Source organism: Pezoporus flaviventris, unplaced genomic scaffold (genome assembly GCF_033815535.1).
Source record: "Pezoporus flaviventris isolate CSIRO_AGI_PZ_B2104156 unplaced genomic scaffold, CSIRO_AGI_Pfla_v1 ptg000035l, whole genome shotgun sequence".
In the NCBI taxonomy this organism is placed as follows: domain Eukaryota; kingdom Metazoa; phylum Chordata; class Aves; order Psittaciformes; family Psittacidae; genus Pezoporus; species Pezoporus flaviventris.
In genome coordinates this window covers 4367785-4383053 of record NW_026892583.1, presented here as the reverse complement: position 1 = coordinate 4383053, position 15269 = coordinate 4367785, and the positions used below count along the sequence as shown (strand labels likewise).

The following is a 15269-nucleotide window of genomic DNA, read 5'->3' as shown; positions in this document are numbered from 1 at the left end:
GGTTTGGGCATAGAGCTGACTTAGAGGTTTGACTTCTGCACTGGAACAGATCTAATGGTCTGAGGCAGGGATGGGCCCTGTCCTTTCCCATTAACCTGGCTGTGGGAAGGGATGCTCTGACTGTTCATCCCAAGGACCGTGTGCCTGCCCACTCCTGACTGCAGCACTCTCCCTTTGACAGATGAGGTGGGGAACAAGTTTTTGGGACTATGCCATTGAACACCTACCACCAGCAGAATAACAAAGGCTTATCCTGCCCGTTGCTGGCATGCAGAAGCATGAGCAGGCAAGCATATTCCTTCCTCCCCAGTAAATCCCCAGCTCAGCTGCTTCTGTAGCACACAGCTTCTGGCTTAACTGCCTTGTTATCATTTGGATGGACAGGCTCCTGGAGAGCCTCTGGGCTGAATGGGTCATTTCTCTGACTTGAAAAATCTTCATTCAGACCTTAGGTCAATTAAAGTTTGTGGCTTTGGTTTTTGAGCCATGATCCATATTTTTCTTCAGTTCCTCACGTACCTTGGAGAGAGGTTGGGAGCACATAATGAGAATAAATGGGGGATTTCTCCCTGGTGCCAGCCATCCTGCTGGAAAGCATCAGCGTCCATTGCACAGCTGCTCCAGGAGTGGGAAGAGGAAATGCCTGAACCTGGGTTTTCCCCTGTTAGCAAGGCAGGATATGTTCCCAACTTTACTGGGAGTATTTTTGGACAAGTTCTCGGATATCTCAGCTGTAGACTGTGTGAGTGACAGTCACGTGTTTCCGTAAGGCAGACAGATTAAGCCTTTAATAATAAGGTGCAGGGTACACAAAGTATTCATGGTGGTTGATGGACAATCAGACTTCTGATGCCTGATCCTAGGGGCTTGAAGCACCTTCCTGCTGTTTCAGTGTGACTCCCTTTCAGTCCTGTGCCCCTTCCCAAACTGCTCCTGGGACCAAACTTCAGGGAATCCTTGATAAATTGTGAGCAATGTTGTCGTGGGAAAGACTTTTAGGCTCATTGGACAGAGGAGGCTTAGCTCAGTCTGCCTTTGTTTGAAATCCACTGGGTAGCATTAGAGCATGGAAGAAAAGTCATTTCTTACATAAGCTTAGATTATGTTATTTACTCTCCATTGTTTGTAGGGGCCTCATGGAACCATGAAAATGACCTTTATTTCTCTATGGATTTTGTCCTTTTACACTTAACAAATATTGATTTTTTTTTCTTTTCCTGTGTCTTTATCAGAGCTGAATTAACAAGGCTGTTTAACAAGAGCCTCTGATTCATTTGGGGTCTTTTTGTGCCAGGTATGTCACAAGCAGCTGAAAGCAGCTCAGTGAAGAATGTGCAACCACTGTTACAGAATTGACAGGGCAGGTGATGTGCCCTGACAAGAGCTGAGCTAGCATGGGTCAAAAAGCAGGCTTAAAAAGATGGTCCCTTCAGCCTGGGCATAAATGCTAGGAAGGGTTGTTTGTAAGGAATCAGATCTCATGTCTGAAAGCTCCTCAGACCATTAAAGCTTGAGGCCACTGAAAGTCACTGAATGTCCTGGATTATTCCGGTTCCACCCACAGATCCCCAAGTGAGAGCAAGAACTCATATTCACAGCAAGAGGTGATTCCTGGCCTTGTGATCCAAAATCTCAGTGTTGTGGTGAGGAGACTCCAACTAGAGCCATTGGTGCAGCTTTATGGGCTACTTCTTGCCAGGCTTTTAAGCAAACCTCTTGACTGGTCAAGAGCTCATAGGTAGAGCAGAGAATGGAAATTGAAGGCAGACAGGGACATAAAGTTCAGACAAAGTCTGATGGCCACTTCCAATGCTTTTAACACAAGTGAGAGGGAAGGGATAGCCCAACTGATAGCTGTCCCTTACTGTTCAGACTTGCCGGAATGTACCATTGCAGTTTCTTGGCAGTAGTAGGGAGGAAGCAGCCACCGTGCACAGTTCTCTGGGGCAGACTGAAATCTCATGCCTTTTGGGATCATCTCTCCACTCTGTCAGTGGCCTTGAGACACCCTGTAGGGTTTTTAGTGACCTCTCTGGCCAGCAGCAAAAGCTTGACCTTCTGCATGTATTCCACACTGAGAAAAAGATGTCATGATGGAGATGGAAGTGGTATGTCCAGATTTGCTCCTTGAATGGGCAAGGCCACTTGTAGCTTTGCCCTTAGGACTCTCCTGTGGGCTTATCTTTCTTACAACCCCATACAGTGTGGTGGGAGATGACATTTGATTCAAATGAGACAAGGGTCTCCTTAAACACTCTGTTGAAAAAGCCTATAAAAAGGGTGAGTCCTCATCCTTAAGCCCTCATGATCTATGTCAGAGGATGGCAGATTTACAAAGGCTTTGTCCCAGTGAGCACTTCTTTCTCTCTGAGAGGTTAAGTACTCGGGTAGGAGCTGGGAGATTGTCTCTAAGAGGCATCATGAGGCCAATCAGTGCTCATTAGTTCCCCTGCTGCAAAGGGTGGACTCCTGCTTTCCCATCTTGCTGGCCTCGGCATAGCTGGGACTAGCTCCTGGGTAGTCACCATGGCTGAAACAGGCCAGCGAGGTGAAGAGGAAGCAGAGGAGATGGAGCTGCTACACAACAGGTCATTAATAATGCTGAGAGCAGAGCTGGGTCTCCAGGTTCCTACCTGATCCATGTCCTTTCTAGTAGACAGTGCTGTCTGTGCTGCAACTCACTTGTATTTTCCTAGAGCAGGAGCATTACCTCTGGGCTGTGGGCCATGCTGGCTTTCAGCATCATTAGAGATTAAGTCTATGCCATCAGAGTAGCTGATGTTAACTTAGAGGGGAAATAAGGAATTAAGAATCCAAAGGGTTCCAGGGTATCCTGGTTATAGGAAACTCAGCTATAGAAGGAAGAAAAAGGTGTTTCTGGATCAAGAAAACATATGCCTTCTGCAGGAGGGCAAAGCAAAGAAACTGCCCCATTTCAGGGCGGATCTTGGCTCTGGTATTGCAAGTACTTGGAAAGCAAGAGGACAAGTTTATATTCCTCCTCCAATTAATATCCCTTCTTGCAAAGTGGAACAGTTCAACAGCAAGAGTGAAAATGGCATTCAGCTGCTGCTTGGGCCATTTAGTGGGTATGTGTGAGGCTGGGGAGTGCCCTTGGGCTGACTCAAGTCTGGTCAGATGCTTTAACCAGTTAGTTATTAGCTGCTCTGGAGCCAATCTCCCTGAACCCTCTTTTCAGTGGAAGTTTCAACAATACCACCACGTCTTTACAAACAGTTCTGTTCTGGTGACACGATGCTTCCCAGCAAAAAAAGTTGGAAAAGTCCCAGCCAACTCTAAGCCTCACACTTGCAGTCAAAGCTTTGCCTGCTTCTCCCCGAAGGCTTAGCTGAGGAAAACAAACCACTCCATATCACTGTTCGTTTACCCTCCTGAACCCTGTCTCTCAGTGCTTAAAGGTAGATGCTTCAGCAGTTAATACTGCTCCTGGGGCATGTGCAAGGAGCAATTAAAGCTTGTTGTGCCAGTGAAGGGCCCTGGGGTGAGCTGGGCTGTGGAGACAGCTGCCCTGTTTTGCTGTGTGCAGCAGCTTCCCGAACAATCCTGATGCAGAAGGAGACAAGTGCATCTCGCTGATTGCAGAGCTAAAGCTGAAAGCTCCAGGGCTAAACTCAACGTGGCGTTTCTAGGATTTTTGCTGGTCTTGGGTTTGTAGCGTTCAGAACCTGGGGAGAGCAGGGCTGGGGAGAGCAGAGCTGCTGAGCCCACGAAGCCGTTCCCAACCAGCTGCAGCATGGCATTGATGGCAGGAGAGAAGCATGAGTGCTCAAACACACACTCTGTAGTGCTCTGTGTAATGCTTTGCCTGTGACAATGCAGGGCCTAGATCATTGATGCTAAAATGACAGAAAGGACATGAATGGCAGTTCCATCAGCTCAGCCATAAATGCTGTGCCCCACAGGGATCAGCAAAGCAGGTCAATGGAGGTGATCCTCCCCCTCTGCTACCCTCTAGTGAGGCCACATCTGGAGCACTGTGTTTGGTTCTGGGCTCCTCAGTACAAGAAGGACAAGGAGCTGCTGGAGAGTGTCGAGTGGAGGCCACAAGGATGATCAGGGGTCTGGAGCATCTCTCTAATGAGGAGAGGCTGCAGGAGCCAGGCCTGTTTAATCTGGAGAAGAGCAGACTGAGATGGGATCTCATTAATGCAGATCAGTATCTCAAAAGGAGGATGGTGCCAGACTCTTTTCAGTGGTGCCCAGCAACAGGACAAGGAGCAATGGCCATAAACAAAACCACAAGGAGTTTCACCTCAACATGAGGAAGGACAGCTTTACATTGAGCGTGGTAGAGCCCCGGAACAGGCTGCCCACCGGGTTGTGGAGTCTCTTCCTCTGGAGACATTCAAATCCTGCCTGGAGGTGTTCCTGTGTAACCTGCTGTAGATGGCCCTGCCTTGGCAGTTGGACCAGATGATCTCCAGAGGTCCCTTACAGCCCTAATGATCCTGTGGTTCTCCAGCTGCAGGCAGGAGGCGTGGAAGAAGGCAGCTTTGGCCATTCCATGGAGGAGAGTCCTGCTGGGTGGTGTACTGCTAGATGCTGTATGTGCCCGGCAGTCACTGGGCTCTGGTGCTAGGAGTGCATCATCCAAATGGCAAGTCTCAGCTACAGGATAAACTCTTGTAGCTCCACAATACACACAATAGCAGGCTGGTGTGCATGGGGAGGGGGCGAGTGTTTCTCTTGCCTTTGTGACTTGTCTGGAAACGGGAAACCTCTCCAGAGATAAATTGGAAGTTGACATTGGCGTCTCTACTGAGAATGTCAAGAGGAATCTGTCAGCGCCAGTCATGACAATACAAACACAATTTCCTCGTTTAAAGCACCGCACCAACTGTACCTAATTAACCTTCATGACAGTGCAGCAATACAAGGAAATAGGGATCATTAACTTCAGCTTTGCTTTAGAGAAGGGGAAGAGAAGCAGCAGCGCCAGCCCGATGTGTTTCAAATTAAGGTAGGCTTGGAGAAATCACAAGGTTAAAAATAACAATAATCCCATTTGGGGTTCTCAGCGCCTTAAGAGTGCACTTGAATCAAGCTTTCAGGTTTTTCTCCAAGAAACATCAGGACTGGAAACTTCTCTCCCGTCCACGCTTTGTTTGTGACTCAACAACCAAGGCTTTTAGACGATCACACGTTCTCAATCACAGTGGTGCAGAGGTAATAAAGGTCAGAGCGATTTGCTCAGTGGTGCTTAAACATCAGCTGAGCAAGGCTGGGAGCAGATCTGTGTGAGCAGCTGACCCTCCAGCCCTGCCTTGTTTCTCCAGAACACGTTTTTCGAGGTGGGTGAACCTGCCTGAATCCACCAGTGGTCACTTAATAGCTGCCAGAGGTGTAATTCAGGCTCAGACTGGTGACCTCATCCCTTCCTCTCAGGTCTGCAGTGGGCCAGACTGATGACCTTGACTATTTACATTCTGGTCTCTGAGCCAGCCCAGCTCCCCTGCCCAGGGGCCCAGAAGGGATGGAAGTATCCTAAAGACGCAGAACCAGTGACACTGACACTGGCTTAGGGCTGTTCTAGTAAGTCAGGAGGAAGGAACAACTTGCACAAGTCCTTTTTAAAGTAGAATTTTCCCTTCCTCTCGTATCATGTGCAAGCAGAGGCCAAGGGGAAGAATAACACCAGTGCTATTTGAACCGGGCACCAGAGCAGGCTGTTGTTTTGTCTCACTATATAAATACAGAGCAAAGCCCTGAGGAGTCACCACAGCAGCTTTGAGATGCTGTCAGGATCAGATGAGAAGACCTGGGTATGTCTGGAGCCCCAGCAGGCAGGACCCCTGCTCTGGACAGAAGCCAGCAGGGACTGCAGAGGGCTGGAGGAGGAGAGCCTGTTGTGTGGGGTGCTGACCCCAGCCCAGAGAGCTGGCACTCATACAAGAGTGTGTTTTATTCATCAATTTTTCTTCTGCTCTAAACTGACTGTTGTGGTTTAACCCCAGCCAGCAGCTAAGTACCCCACAGCCGCTCACTCCCCTAAGCTCCCAGTGGGATGGGGAGGGAATCGAGAATCAGTTATCAGTTATCTCCTTATCAGTTAAGAACAGTTTAATAATGGAAATAAAGTAAAATATTAGTAACAATAATAATAATAATAATAGTAATGAGGAGAGAGAGAGGAAGGAATAAAACCCAAGGAAAAAAACCAACGGTTGCAGTATACAATTGCTCACCACCCCTGATTGATACCCAAGCACCAACCGGTGGCTCCCAGCCACCTCCCCCCAGTTTGTGCACTGGGCATGATGTGCTGTGGTATGGAATATCCCTTTGCCTAGTTCGGGTCAGGTGTCCTGTCTGTGCTCCCTCCTGGCTTCTTGTGCCCCTCCTCACTGGCACAGCATGAGAGACTGAGAAGTCTTTGACTTAGAGTAAGTACCACTAAGCAACAGCTAAGCATCATTGTGTTATCAACATTATTCTCATCCTAAATCCAGAACAGCACTGTGCTGGCTACTAAGAAGAAAATGGATTCTATCCCAGCCAAAACTAGGACACTGACAGTGAGTGAAGTGAAGCTGAAGGGACCCTTGAAAAGGCCAGGTCATGGATGGAAAGGAAAAAGGGCTTGGCAGATGGTGAAGAGTTCTTGAGCAGCATGGGCTGCTGCCGGCTTCAGGGTACAGAATTGTTCCCCTGCTCAGGCTGTGTGTCTGTCTCTCTGATTATTTTGTGTATTTCATCTCTGCTGTCTGTCTCACCCTTAATCTGGGCTCTTCTGTGCCAACAAAATGCTTAGCTCACTCCATTGTCTGAGAGACTAATTTGCACTGTAAATCTGATGCTTATCTTACATGACAGCTTACTGTGGGGTTTATTGCAGTCCTGAAGACAAGCTAACCAGGGATGGCTAGAAAGCTTTCGACACATCATCTGGAGTATAGAACAAATCCAACCTATTTCAGCTTGCTGCCAGGTTTGGATGAACAAGGGGTCATCTCTTGTTTTTAGGGTCACAAGGGGTTTCTCTCTCTCTTAACGTTATTCAGACCTGAGTTTGTTTGGGGTTTTTATGGTACAGCTTCTGTTCTGAGCTGGAGCTGTCAAGATGCTTCTGGAACAGCCTCACAGCCCCCTGGGGCCAGCTCCTGCATCCCTCCTCCCTGCTACCTGTGGGGTTTTCAGGACCAAAGGAGTAGCTCAGACCTGGTACAGGCAGCGTGTGAGCACTGGTGCTCCAGTGCACTGCGGCTTCATTGTCTCTGCCTGGCTTAATCAGAAAGAACCTTTGTCCTTGTCTTTCTTCATTAGTATTTCCTGACACTTTCTTCAATATGTTTTAGCTCTTTGCTAGCAGAGGAACGTGCCCCTCAATTGCATCTGCAGTTGCCTCCTTCTCTGTGGTCCCTGGGCTATCCACCTGCAAGCATTCATCGTGGAAGAGATTTTCACACTACTGGTGTTCAGATAACCAGGCAGCTCCAGAGGCCTAAATCCTCTTACAGAGGTAGATAACTCTACCTGGAAACCCTGCTTTGATATCTCCACCAACTGCCATTTCCATACAGGTAGCCTCAGGTGCAGGTGTACCTGGGGAGAGACAGAAAGGTTACTGCTGCTTTGATATAGCTCTTGGTTCTGCAGCGGAGCACACCGCTAGTTGTTTAATGCCCAGAGCTTCTGCACTGCAGTCCTCTGGGATGCAAAGGATCCTGCTTCCCCTGAGAGGGGAATGGAAAAACAAGGCCTGCCATCCTGGAGGCTGGTGTTTGTTCTGAGGACCAGCCTGATTTTCCCTGAGCCCTGCTCTACAGTTGAATGCATTTCTGGATGCCTCTGTTCTTCCCACCCTTGGTCTCAAAACAGAACACAAAATGCTGTATTGGATAAGCTGTGTGCAGCAGTTGGAAGGCTGGCAACTGAACTGGAAATGGAGCCAAGAGGTCTCAGGAGCACTGAGGGAAGGGAGAAAAAGAAATACCCAGTGAAATTGTTGAGGAATAGGCAAGCAATACGTTGTGTACTGGGTAGAAATGTAGCTGCCTAGGCTGCATCAGAAACTCCGTATGACAAAAATACCTATGAAAGGATCGTGACACTACCTGATTCAGGCTCATGCCTTGTCTAGGTTAGGCTACTGTATGCAGCTTCCTCCGAAGAAGCCCCCCTCTTTCCTATCTAGCAACACAGTCAGAGGAATCATAGAACAGTGTGGGTTGAAGGGACCTTAAAGCTCATCCAGTTCCAGCCCCCTGCCACGGGCAGGGACACCTCACACTAGACCAGGTTGCTCTGAGCCCCATCCAACCTGGCCTTGAACACTACCAGGGATAGGGCAGCCACAGCTTCTCTGGGCACCCTGTGCCAGGGCTTCAGCACCTTTGTAGTGAAGATTTTCTTCCTAAGATCTAATCTAAATGTACCCTGTTTCAGTTTAAAGCCATTCCCCCTTGTCCTGTCCCTACATGACCTTGTAAAAAGCCCCTCTCCAGATTTTCTGTAGGCCCCCTTTAGGTATTAGAAGACTCATAAGAGTATCCCTGGAGCCTTCTCTTCTTCAGGCTGAACAACCACAACTCCCCCAGCTTGTCTCCATGGCAGAGGTGCTCCAGCCCTTAGAGCATCTTTGTGGCCTCCTCTGGGCTCACTCCATCAGATCCATGTCCCTCTTGTGTTGGGGGCCCCAGGTCTGAATCAAATCACTTTGCTTAAACCTCTCTATTAAGTCCCTATAAGTAAGCAGGTTGAATCTGAAGACATCTTTATTTGTCTCCTAAGATGCTTGGAAAATCCTCCTTTCCGACAGGTAACATAGTGCAGTCTGAGAGCCCCTGATGTGAGTAGCTGGCCTCCCGTCTGCCCCAGCGGGTAGCAGAGGCAGCAGCTCTGGCAAGGTCAGGTTGTCCCTCCAGCCATGTGCATCCAGCACCCCAGGGCAGCTGGTGCTTCCAAGGATAAAATCCATGCCCTGCTGCTGCTGCTGTTTTCTGTCAGACTTATGTTTGGTTTGTTTAACAAAGAGGAACAAAAAAGCAAGAAAAAGGCTTGTTTTCCAGCAGCACTTAGAGACCCTACTGTGTTGTGTGACACACGGACAACGGGAAGATAGTCTGCGCCGAAGCATTCAGAGGATAGCTTGGCAGAAGTACACAGACTAACAGATGTGGTGAAGTCACGGCATGAGATGAGTTAGTAACAGTAAGAGGAAGATGTTTGCTTAGACTGACTAGGTCTGACATCTCCATCAGCCAGGGTGTGTAGTGTGCGAAGGCCCTGCAACTAGATGAGCAGTTGGGCCAGCCTCCCGGCACTCCCAAGGTCTCTGCTTGCTGGCAAAGCAAATCCACTGCCGACATCAGTGTTGGCTCTAATCTGTTTGGAAATGGCAGTGGGTGGAGATATCAAAGGGGGGGTTCCAGGTAGTTTCCTGCTGCCTGGAATGTTATTAACACTCAAGGAAGGAAGCTGCTGATGGGCTGGATAAGCAAAGGGCTTTCTTCTTGGGGAGCCTTAGAAAGGGGGTGAGGGGAGCTGAGTGTGGTGGGAGGGCTGGGATCTCTGCTACCTGCCATTACCTGTGCAGTGCAGCCTGGCTACTTCCTTGGGGTGCTGCACTGAGGCAGTACCTGGTGGTGTCAGGGTCCCTGTCCTGGGCTCTCTGCAGGGGCATGGCTGTTCCATCACTTTGTGCAGGCTTTCATAAAGCCATTTCCATTCCTGTCATTTCCCCACTTGTCAGGAAATGGGTTGTGCGTTTTGCAGGGGGCTAAAGCCCTCTTGCTGCATCAGCACTGTGCAGTGCAGTCCCTCTTCTGAGTACGTAATGGGCTAGAAGGGCTGCTGCTGCTGCTCCAGGGATCCTGTATCTCCAGCTGGCGCTTGCTTTTCTCCCTGCCAGGATTGCTTTGTTGTGTTTTTTGCAATTATTAGTAATTCATCTCGTGTGCAGCACTGGCAGTGAATCAGGACTTGGAGAATCCAGAATATCTTGTCCCGTGAAAAGAGCAGCTCTTCCTTTGCTGCCTGCATTCAAAGGGAGAGGACTGTGTGGAAGCCAGCGCGAGAGCTGTCAGGTTTGAATCCCCTGAGCAGCAGCTCAGAGCCAGCCCTTCCCCAAGAAGTGGTGAGCTGTGAACGTTGTGTCTGCAGTGCTGTGGGGTGGTGCGGTGGCAGCTTGGTGGGTATGTCGTGCTGGCCTTGATCCAGTTGGCACAGGTAAACCAGCAGTGACATGGTGTAGCAACTTTAAGCACTGTCTTAACACCATTAAATACGTAGCTGAGATCTCCAGAGGGTTTGTACAACCTGAGGTGACGCTTGTGTCACTGTATCTTTACTGCAGTGTGCTATCTGTGCTAGCTCAATTACAGTTCTCACAGATAGGTCTGCGCTGTGCCTTAGTCCCTCATCTGACATTAGCACAGACCTGTCTCCAAACAGATGCTTCTGAGGACCTGCAGGCCATGCAAACATCAGATGTTGCTGTGTGCAGAGTGTGCCTCCTGTGCTGGTGTTCATCTTTGATTTACTGGCGTTGGCCAACACACAAGGGAGGGGAATTACATCTCTTGTTAGGGAGATCTGATTTGCATTGCAGCACTGAGGCTTGCGCGTTTGGGGCTGTAACTGAGCCACCTTCTTCCCTTCTCTGTCACATGGGCAATTCTGCTCCCACTCCCTACCTTCCCAAAGTCCCTGCTGTAGCTTGGGATCACCTTGGTTCCTCCTTCAGGTACTGAGACATGAGGAGCTGCAAGGCGCTGCGCACACATGGTGGACAACCCTCCTGGGCTGGAAGCGGTGTCCAGGGAGAAGGTCTCTGGTGTGGACGCTACTGACTTCCCCTTTCCCTGTCTCCCTGCAGATGCCAGCAAGGACCACCCGCAGCAGCAGGCAGGGGTGATCTGGAGAGTGACGGGCGGCCTGTTCAGTATCACCCGGGGAGCCGTGGGCGCCACGCTGGGAGGAGTTGCCTGGGTGGGCAGCAAGAGCCTGGAGCTCACCAAGACAGCCGTGACCAGCGTCCCCGCCGCTGGCGTCGGACTGGTGAAGGGCAGCGTCTCGGCGGTGACCGGCGGCGTCGGAGTGGTCGCCAGCAAAGTCCCTTTCACCGCAAAGAAGAAGGACAAGGCTGACTAATCCCCGTCGCGGCTCCCTGCGGGAAGATCGACCTGCCCATACTGTCCCCCTACACAGCACCTCTTTGAGTTGGAACCAGCCGCTTCAGGGAGGGTCAAGCACCCGAGCGGACTCCGGCTGCAGCCTGCTCAGCGCCGCCTGCCTGGCTCAGAGCTCACAGAGCCGCTGTCAATGCCTTTCGCTCCCATCACCTACTGGGAACCATCTTTACTCCGAGGGCTTTAAAGGCACCGTTGTCTCTGTCTTGCAGTTTCTTTCCTCCCTCCTTGTTCTTGTAAGCACAGAGGGGTGGGAGCGGGTGTCAGGCTCCATCTGCCTGGAGATGGGGGAAGTAACAGAGGAGGGGGAGGAACTGTGCCTGGCTTGAAGTGTAGGTTGTGTAGTCACATTCAGCTTCAGCTGGGAGGACATCCTCCGAAACACCCCTTCCCTTGGCTCTGGGGGGTGTGTTTTGGGGATCTGCTTGGCAGAGAACCGTAGAAGAAAGTTCCATTGACACAAAGGAGAGATACTGTGAAGAGGGGGAAACTTCCCTCCTGCCCTGCACCTCTTACCTGTTCTTTGCAGGGCCCATCCCACAAAGCTGCACCCAGTCACTTACTCCCTGGCTGAATTGCACCCTTCAGAGAAAGAACCCTTAAGCTCAGCAGAGCAGCTCCGGGGATTGTGACTCACAGGAGTATGATATGTCCCAGGCCATCAACTTCTGCATAGATTTTGTTGATGAGAGGCAGTAGGGTGAAAGCTGCTGTATGTTTCCATTGGGGTAGGAGCTGACAGTGGCATCTGCCAGGCCTCTGTGATGTTGCAGCGCAGGTGGTGATGCTCCACAGAGCTACCAGCTGGGCCTTTGGGTTTGACCCTTGAAGTCCTTGCAGTATCTCCACCTGCAACAGGGGCATTTGGGCTCTAGGCCACACTCTCATTCCACAGGCATCGCTAGGAACCATGAGCAAGCATGTTCCCAAACACCACCCAGATTCTGCTGCAGTGAGGGATGGAAGGCTGAGAGCGTTGCTCTCCCCATCACTCAGCACCCCAGGAGCGGTGGCCTGGGTTTGAGAGGGCTGCACCATGTTGGAGGATGCTCCAGCAGCATCCAGCCTGCACAGGGCACCAGCAGCTCCTGGGGCTTCAGCCTGGCCCCTCTAAATGACCATGTTGCACCAAATGCCCCACCAGCACTCGCAGTGCTGCAGAAACCCAGATGCCTGCATCCCTCTGCGGGTCACGGCCATCCTCGGCCTGGCTTGTGATGCTCATCACACATACATGCACACACACATTCACTTGCTCCAAGGTCCTCTGTAATTCTAGGGATGAGGAAAGCCACAGGCTCCACCATTAACTCCTCTCCTGGCTTTGGCAGGTGATGAGCCTAGGTGTTAGGTGTTGGATGCACAGGCGAGTGAAGTGCTGTATTTTATATATATGCATCTGTGTTAATGCATGTGTCAGTCCACAGGCTTCAGCCAGGGAAGCAAAACAGAGGAGTTTCCATTGTCATCTTAGGCACTTCCATACAGGTTTTCTATAGGGTCCTGGTCAGAATAGAAGGCATATTTTAGAGGATGTTTTCCCCTCTGTTGCCCAAGAGCGTAGTCTGTTGAAACCAAAGGAATGTGAAGAATCCCTTTGCCCTTGTCTGTGCGGTTTGTTTACTTTCTGCCCTGTCTTCTGGATATTGAAGCCAGCTTCCTTGATTTTCGTTTCCCGTTGGAGGTCATTGTGCTTCCTGGCTGCTCTCTTGTGCTTAGGACTCAGACATCAGGGAATATTGAAGTACACTGCCCCCCCCCCCCCCCCCATTTTTGCTGAGTGTTCTTGGGCTTGTGAAGCAGTTTTCATTCTGACCTTTATTAAATCCACATTTCGGGCGTGACGTAAGTCCCTGTGTCCTTTGCTGGTGTTAGTTTCTCTCCATACCCTTTGCTGGGTAGTCCCTGCTATTAGCAGTGGAAAGAAGTCGCTGATCTCCACAGTGTGTGACTCTTGCTAGCGTGAGTGTGGTTTAACCTACATCTTTGTTTCTGAAGAGGAAACAGCATTTGCCATGTGCGTGCGTTTCCTCGCTTTGTCTCTTTTGTTCTGGTGAAGGCCAAGTTGACCCAGACGTGTCGGGTTTGTCTCTGAAGGCAGTAGCCTCACAGAAGGATCAGGCCTTGATGTGTGCCTGCGCTTTGTGGGATGCTCGTGGCAGCTGGCAAGGCCAGAAGAAGTCTTGTCTGTGCTTCCTTTGTCTCGAACACCCTGCAGACCAGGAGCACGGTTTGCTGTGTTTGCGTCTCTGCTCACTGCTCCTCCTGCGCACATCTCATTTCTTATTCCATATCACAGGCTGCTCCTGAAGCGAGCTCTAACCCCAGAGCTAAAAGCTGCTTGTGTGTAACTAGCTGTGCTGTCACAGCCCTCTTAGAAAGACAGTTCCTTACCAATTAGGACAGAAGACAGTTTTCTTCCTGACTGCCTCTCCCAGGCCTTGGACACAAGATAGTATTTGAGGGGCTTTACTTCACCAGCCACCCCTGGGCGGGTGATGGGAAGCTCATAAAATCATAGAATGATTTGGGTTGGAAAGGACCTTAAAGCTCACCCAGTTCCAACCCCCTGCCATGGGCAGGGACACCTTCCACTAGACCAGGTAACTCCAAGCCCCGTCCAACCTAGCCGTGAATGCTCATGCTTTTGGATAACCAGTATCTCACACAGGCTCTTGCTGGGGTGGCAATACATCCTTCCCAAGCTGTTGTCTGCAGGCACTGTGTGTGCAGAGCGGGCATGGCAAATGGGATAAAGCTGCATTAAGGAAGGCCATAGGGGTCCTGAGGGTTTCCCGTCTTTTTGTGTCAGCCCTTCTGTGCATCCTTGCAGTAAATGGAGTGCAGCTCTCCACTTGTCTGGAACTAAAGGCAGTTAGTACAAGGAGGATCACCAGGTTTCAGGTGAGAGTGAGATGAGGAGGGACTGGTGACAGGAGGAGGTGAGGAGTGGGAGAGCAAGAAAAGGGGGAGTGGAGGGAATTTATTTCTTAGGACAGGATCTGTGTCAGAGGATGAACACAGCGGAGTTTGTCCTAGGGAAGAGTACAGAAAGGGAAGTGGGGTTTGGGGAGCAGGGGTCTGCTCCATGCCCAGCTGGTGCCTTGCTTCCATAGTAGTGTTGATTGCTAGGGGTTTCCATTTGGATAGATCAGTGTGCCCAACGGATGGTCCAAGTGCCAGGTCAGCTCCCTCCTCACCACCCCAGATCTCCCCCTGGCTTTTGTCATGATCATCCCATGGTGGGGCTGGGTCTTTCCCATGGTGGAGGTGGGATGTGGCCCTACCCTCAACCCTGTGCCCTGCCACAGCCGGACATTCCCCATGCCCAAGGATTATGCCCTGGATGAGAGAAGAGCCCACAGGCACATCCTCTCCTTCCTTTACTCATCTCATTATTCTTCACTTTCTTTTTAATCCCTCTCTTAGCTTTCTGTCCTGCCCCTGGATGGAGCTCTCCAAAGCTCTCACCCAGACCCTTGTTACGCATCCTCACTCATGTTGGCTGGGAGGGCAGAGCTGTATCTGTCCCCTCCAGCTCTGCTGGCTGGGAGAGAAGTGCACGTCTTCCACCCCTCTCCATCCCCTTGTGATGTGTGTGTGGAAAATCTTAACCCACTTCATTTCCTCTGGGTTCCCCCGTTGGCTCTCGTCCCTGTGGGTGGGTCATTTCTGTGTCTCCATTGCAGACCCATCCTTGTGAAAACAACAGCGTGAGTGGGAAGGTGGAGAAGGCTACAGAGCTGCTGGGACAAATGCCAGAGCCCAGCTCTGCTTCTGCGGGAGCCGAGGAGCCCTTTGGCAACCCAGATCCATCACTGCGGCCACGCAGTCCTGTGCACGGCGCTGGGCTCCAGAGAACACTCATGTTCTTTATCATTTCATCGTCTGTAATTGGTTTCCTACTGAATTTGTTTGCTTGGTTTGTTTTGCAGTGTGTTCCTGGGAATATTCTGCATCTCTGTATTTTAATTACAGTAAAATTTGAGGATAAAAACCTTGTATATGCTGGCTCTTGTTTCCAGTGCGGGGGGAATGAGGAGAGGAAGTGCAGTGAGGGAAGATGTTAGAGATTCCTTGGGAAATCAGATCTCTCCCTGAGGGCTCTACATGAGGCAC

The 15269-nt window shown here is 50.5% G+C and overlaps 1 protein-coding gene across 4 annotated transcripts in view; it reads left to right on the top strand.

Moving 5' to 3' along the window:
* The window catches only part of LOC133273769 (transmembrane protein 263-like), a 200525-nt gene extending 185371 nt beyond the window's left edge, over nucleotides 1–15154 (top strand). For all 4 annotated transcript variants that reach the window (XM_061462285.1, XM_061462286.1, XM_061462287.1 and 1 more), the window contains exon 3: nucleotides 10838–15154. In XM_061462285.1, coding sequence (XP_061318269.1) covers nucleotides 10838–11112 — 275 coding nt within the window. In that variant the 3' untranslated portion in view covers nucleotides 11113–15154. The remainder of the gene's footprint in view (nucleotides 1–10837) is intronic.
* Nucleotides 15155–15269: the final 115 nt, after the last annotated feature.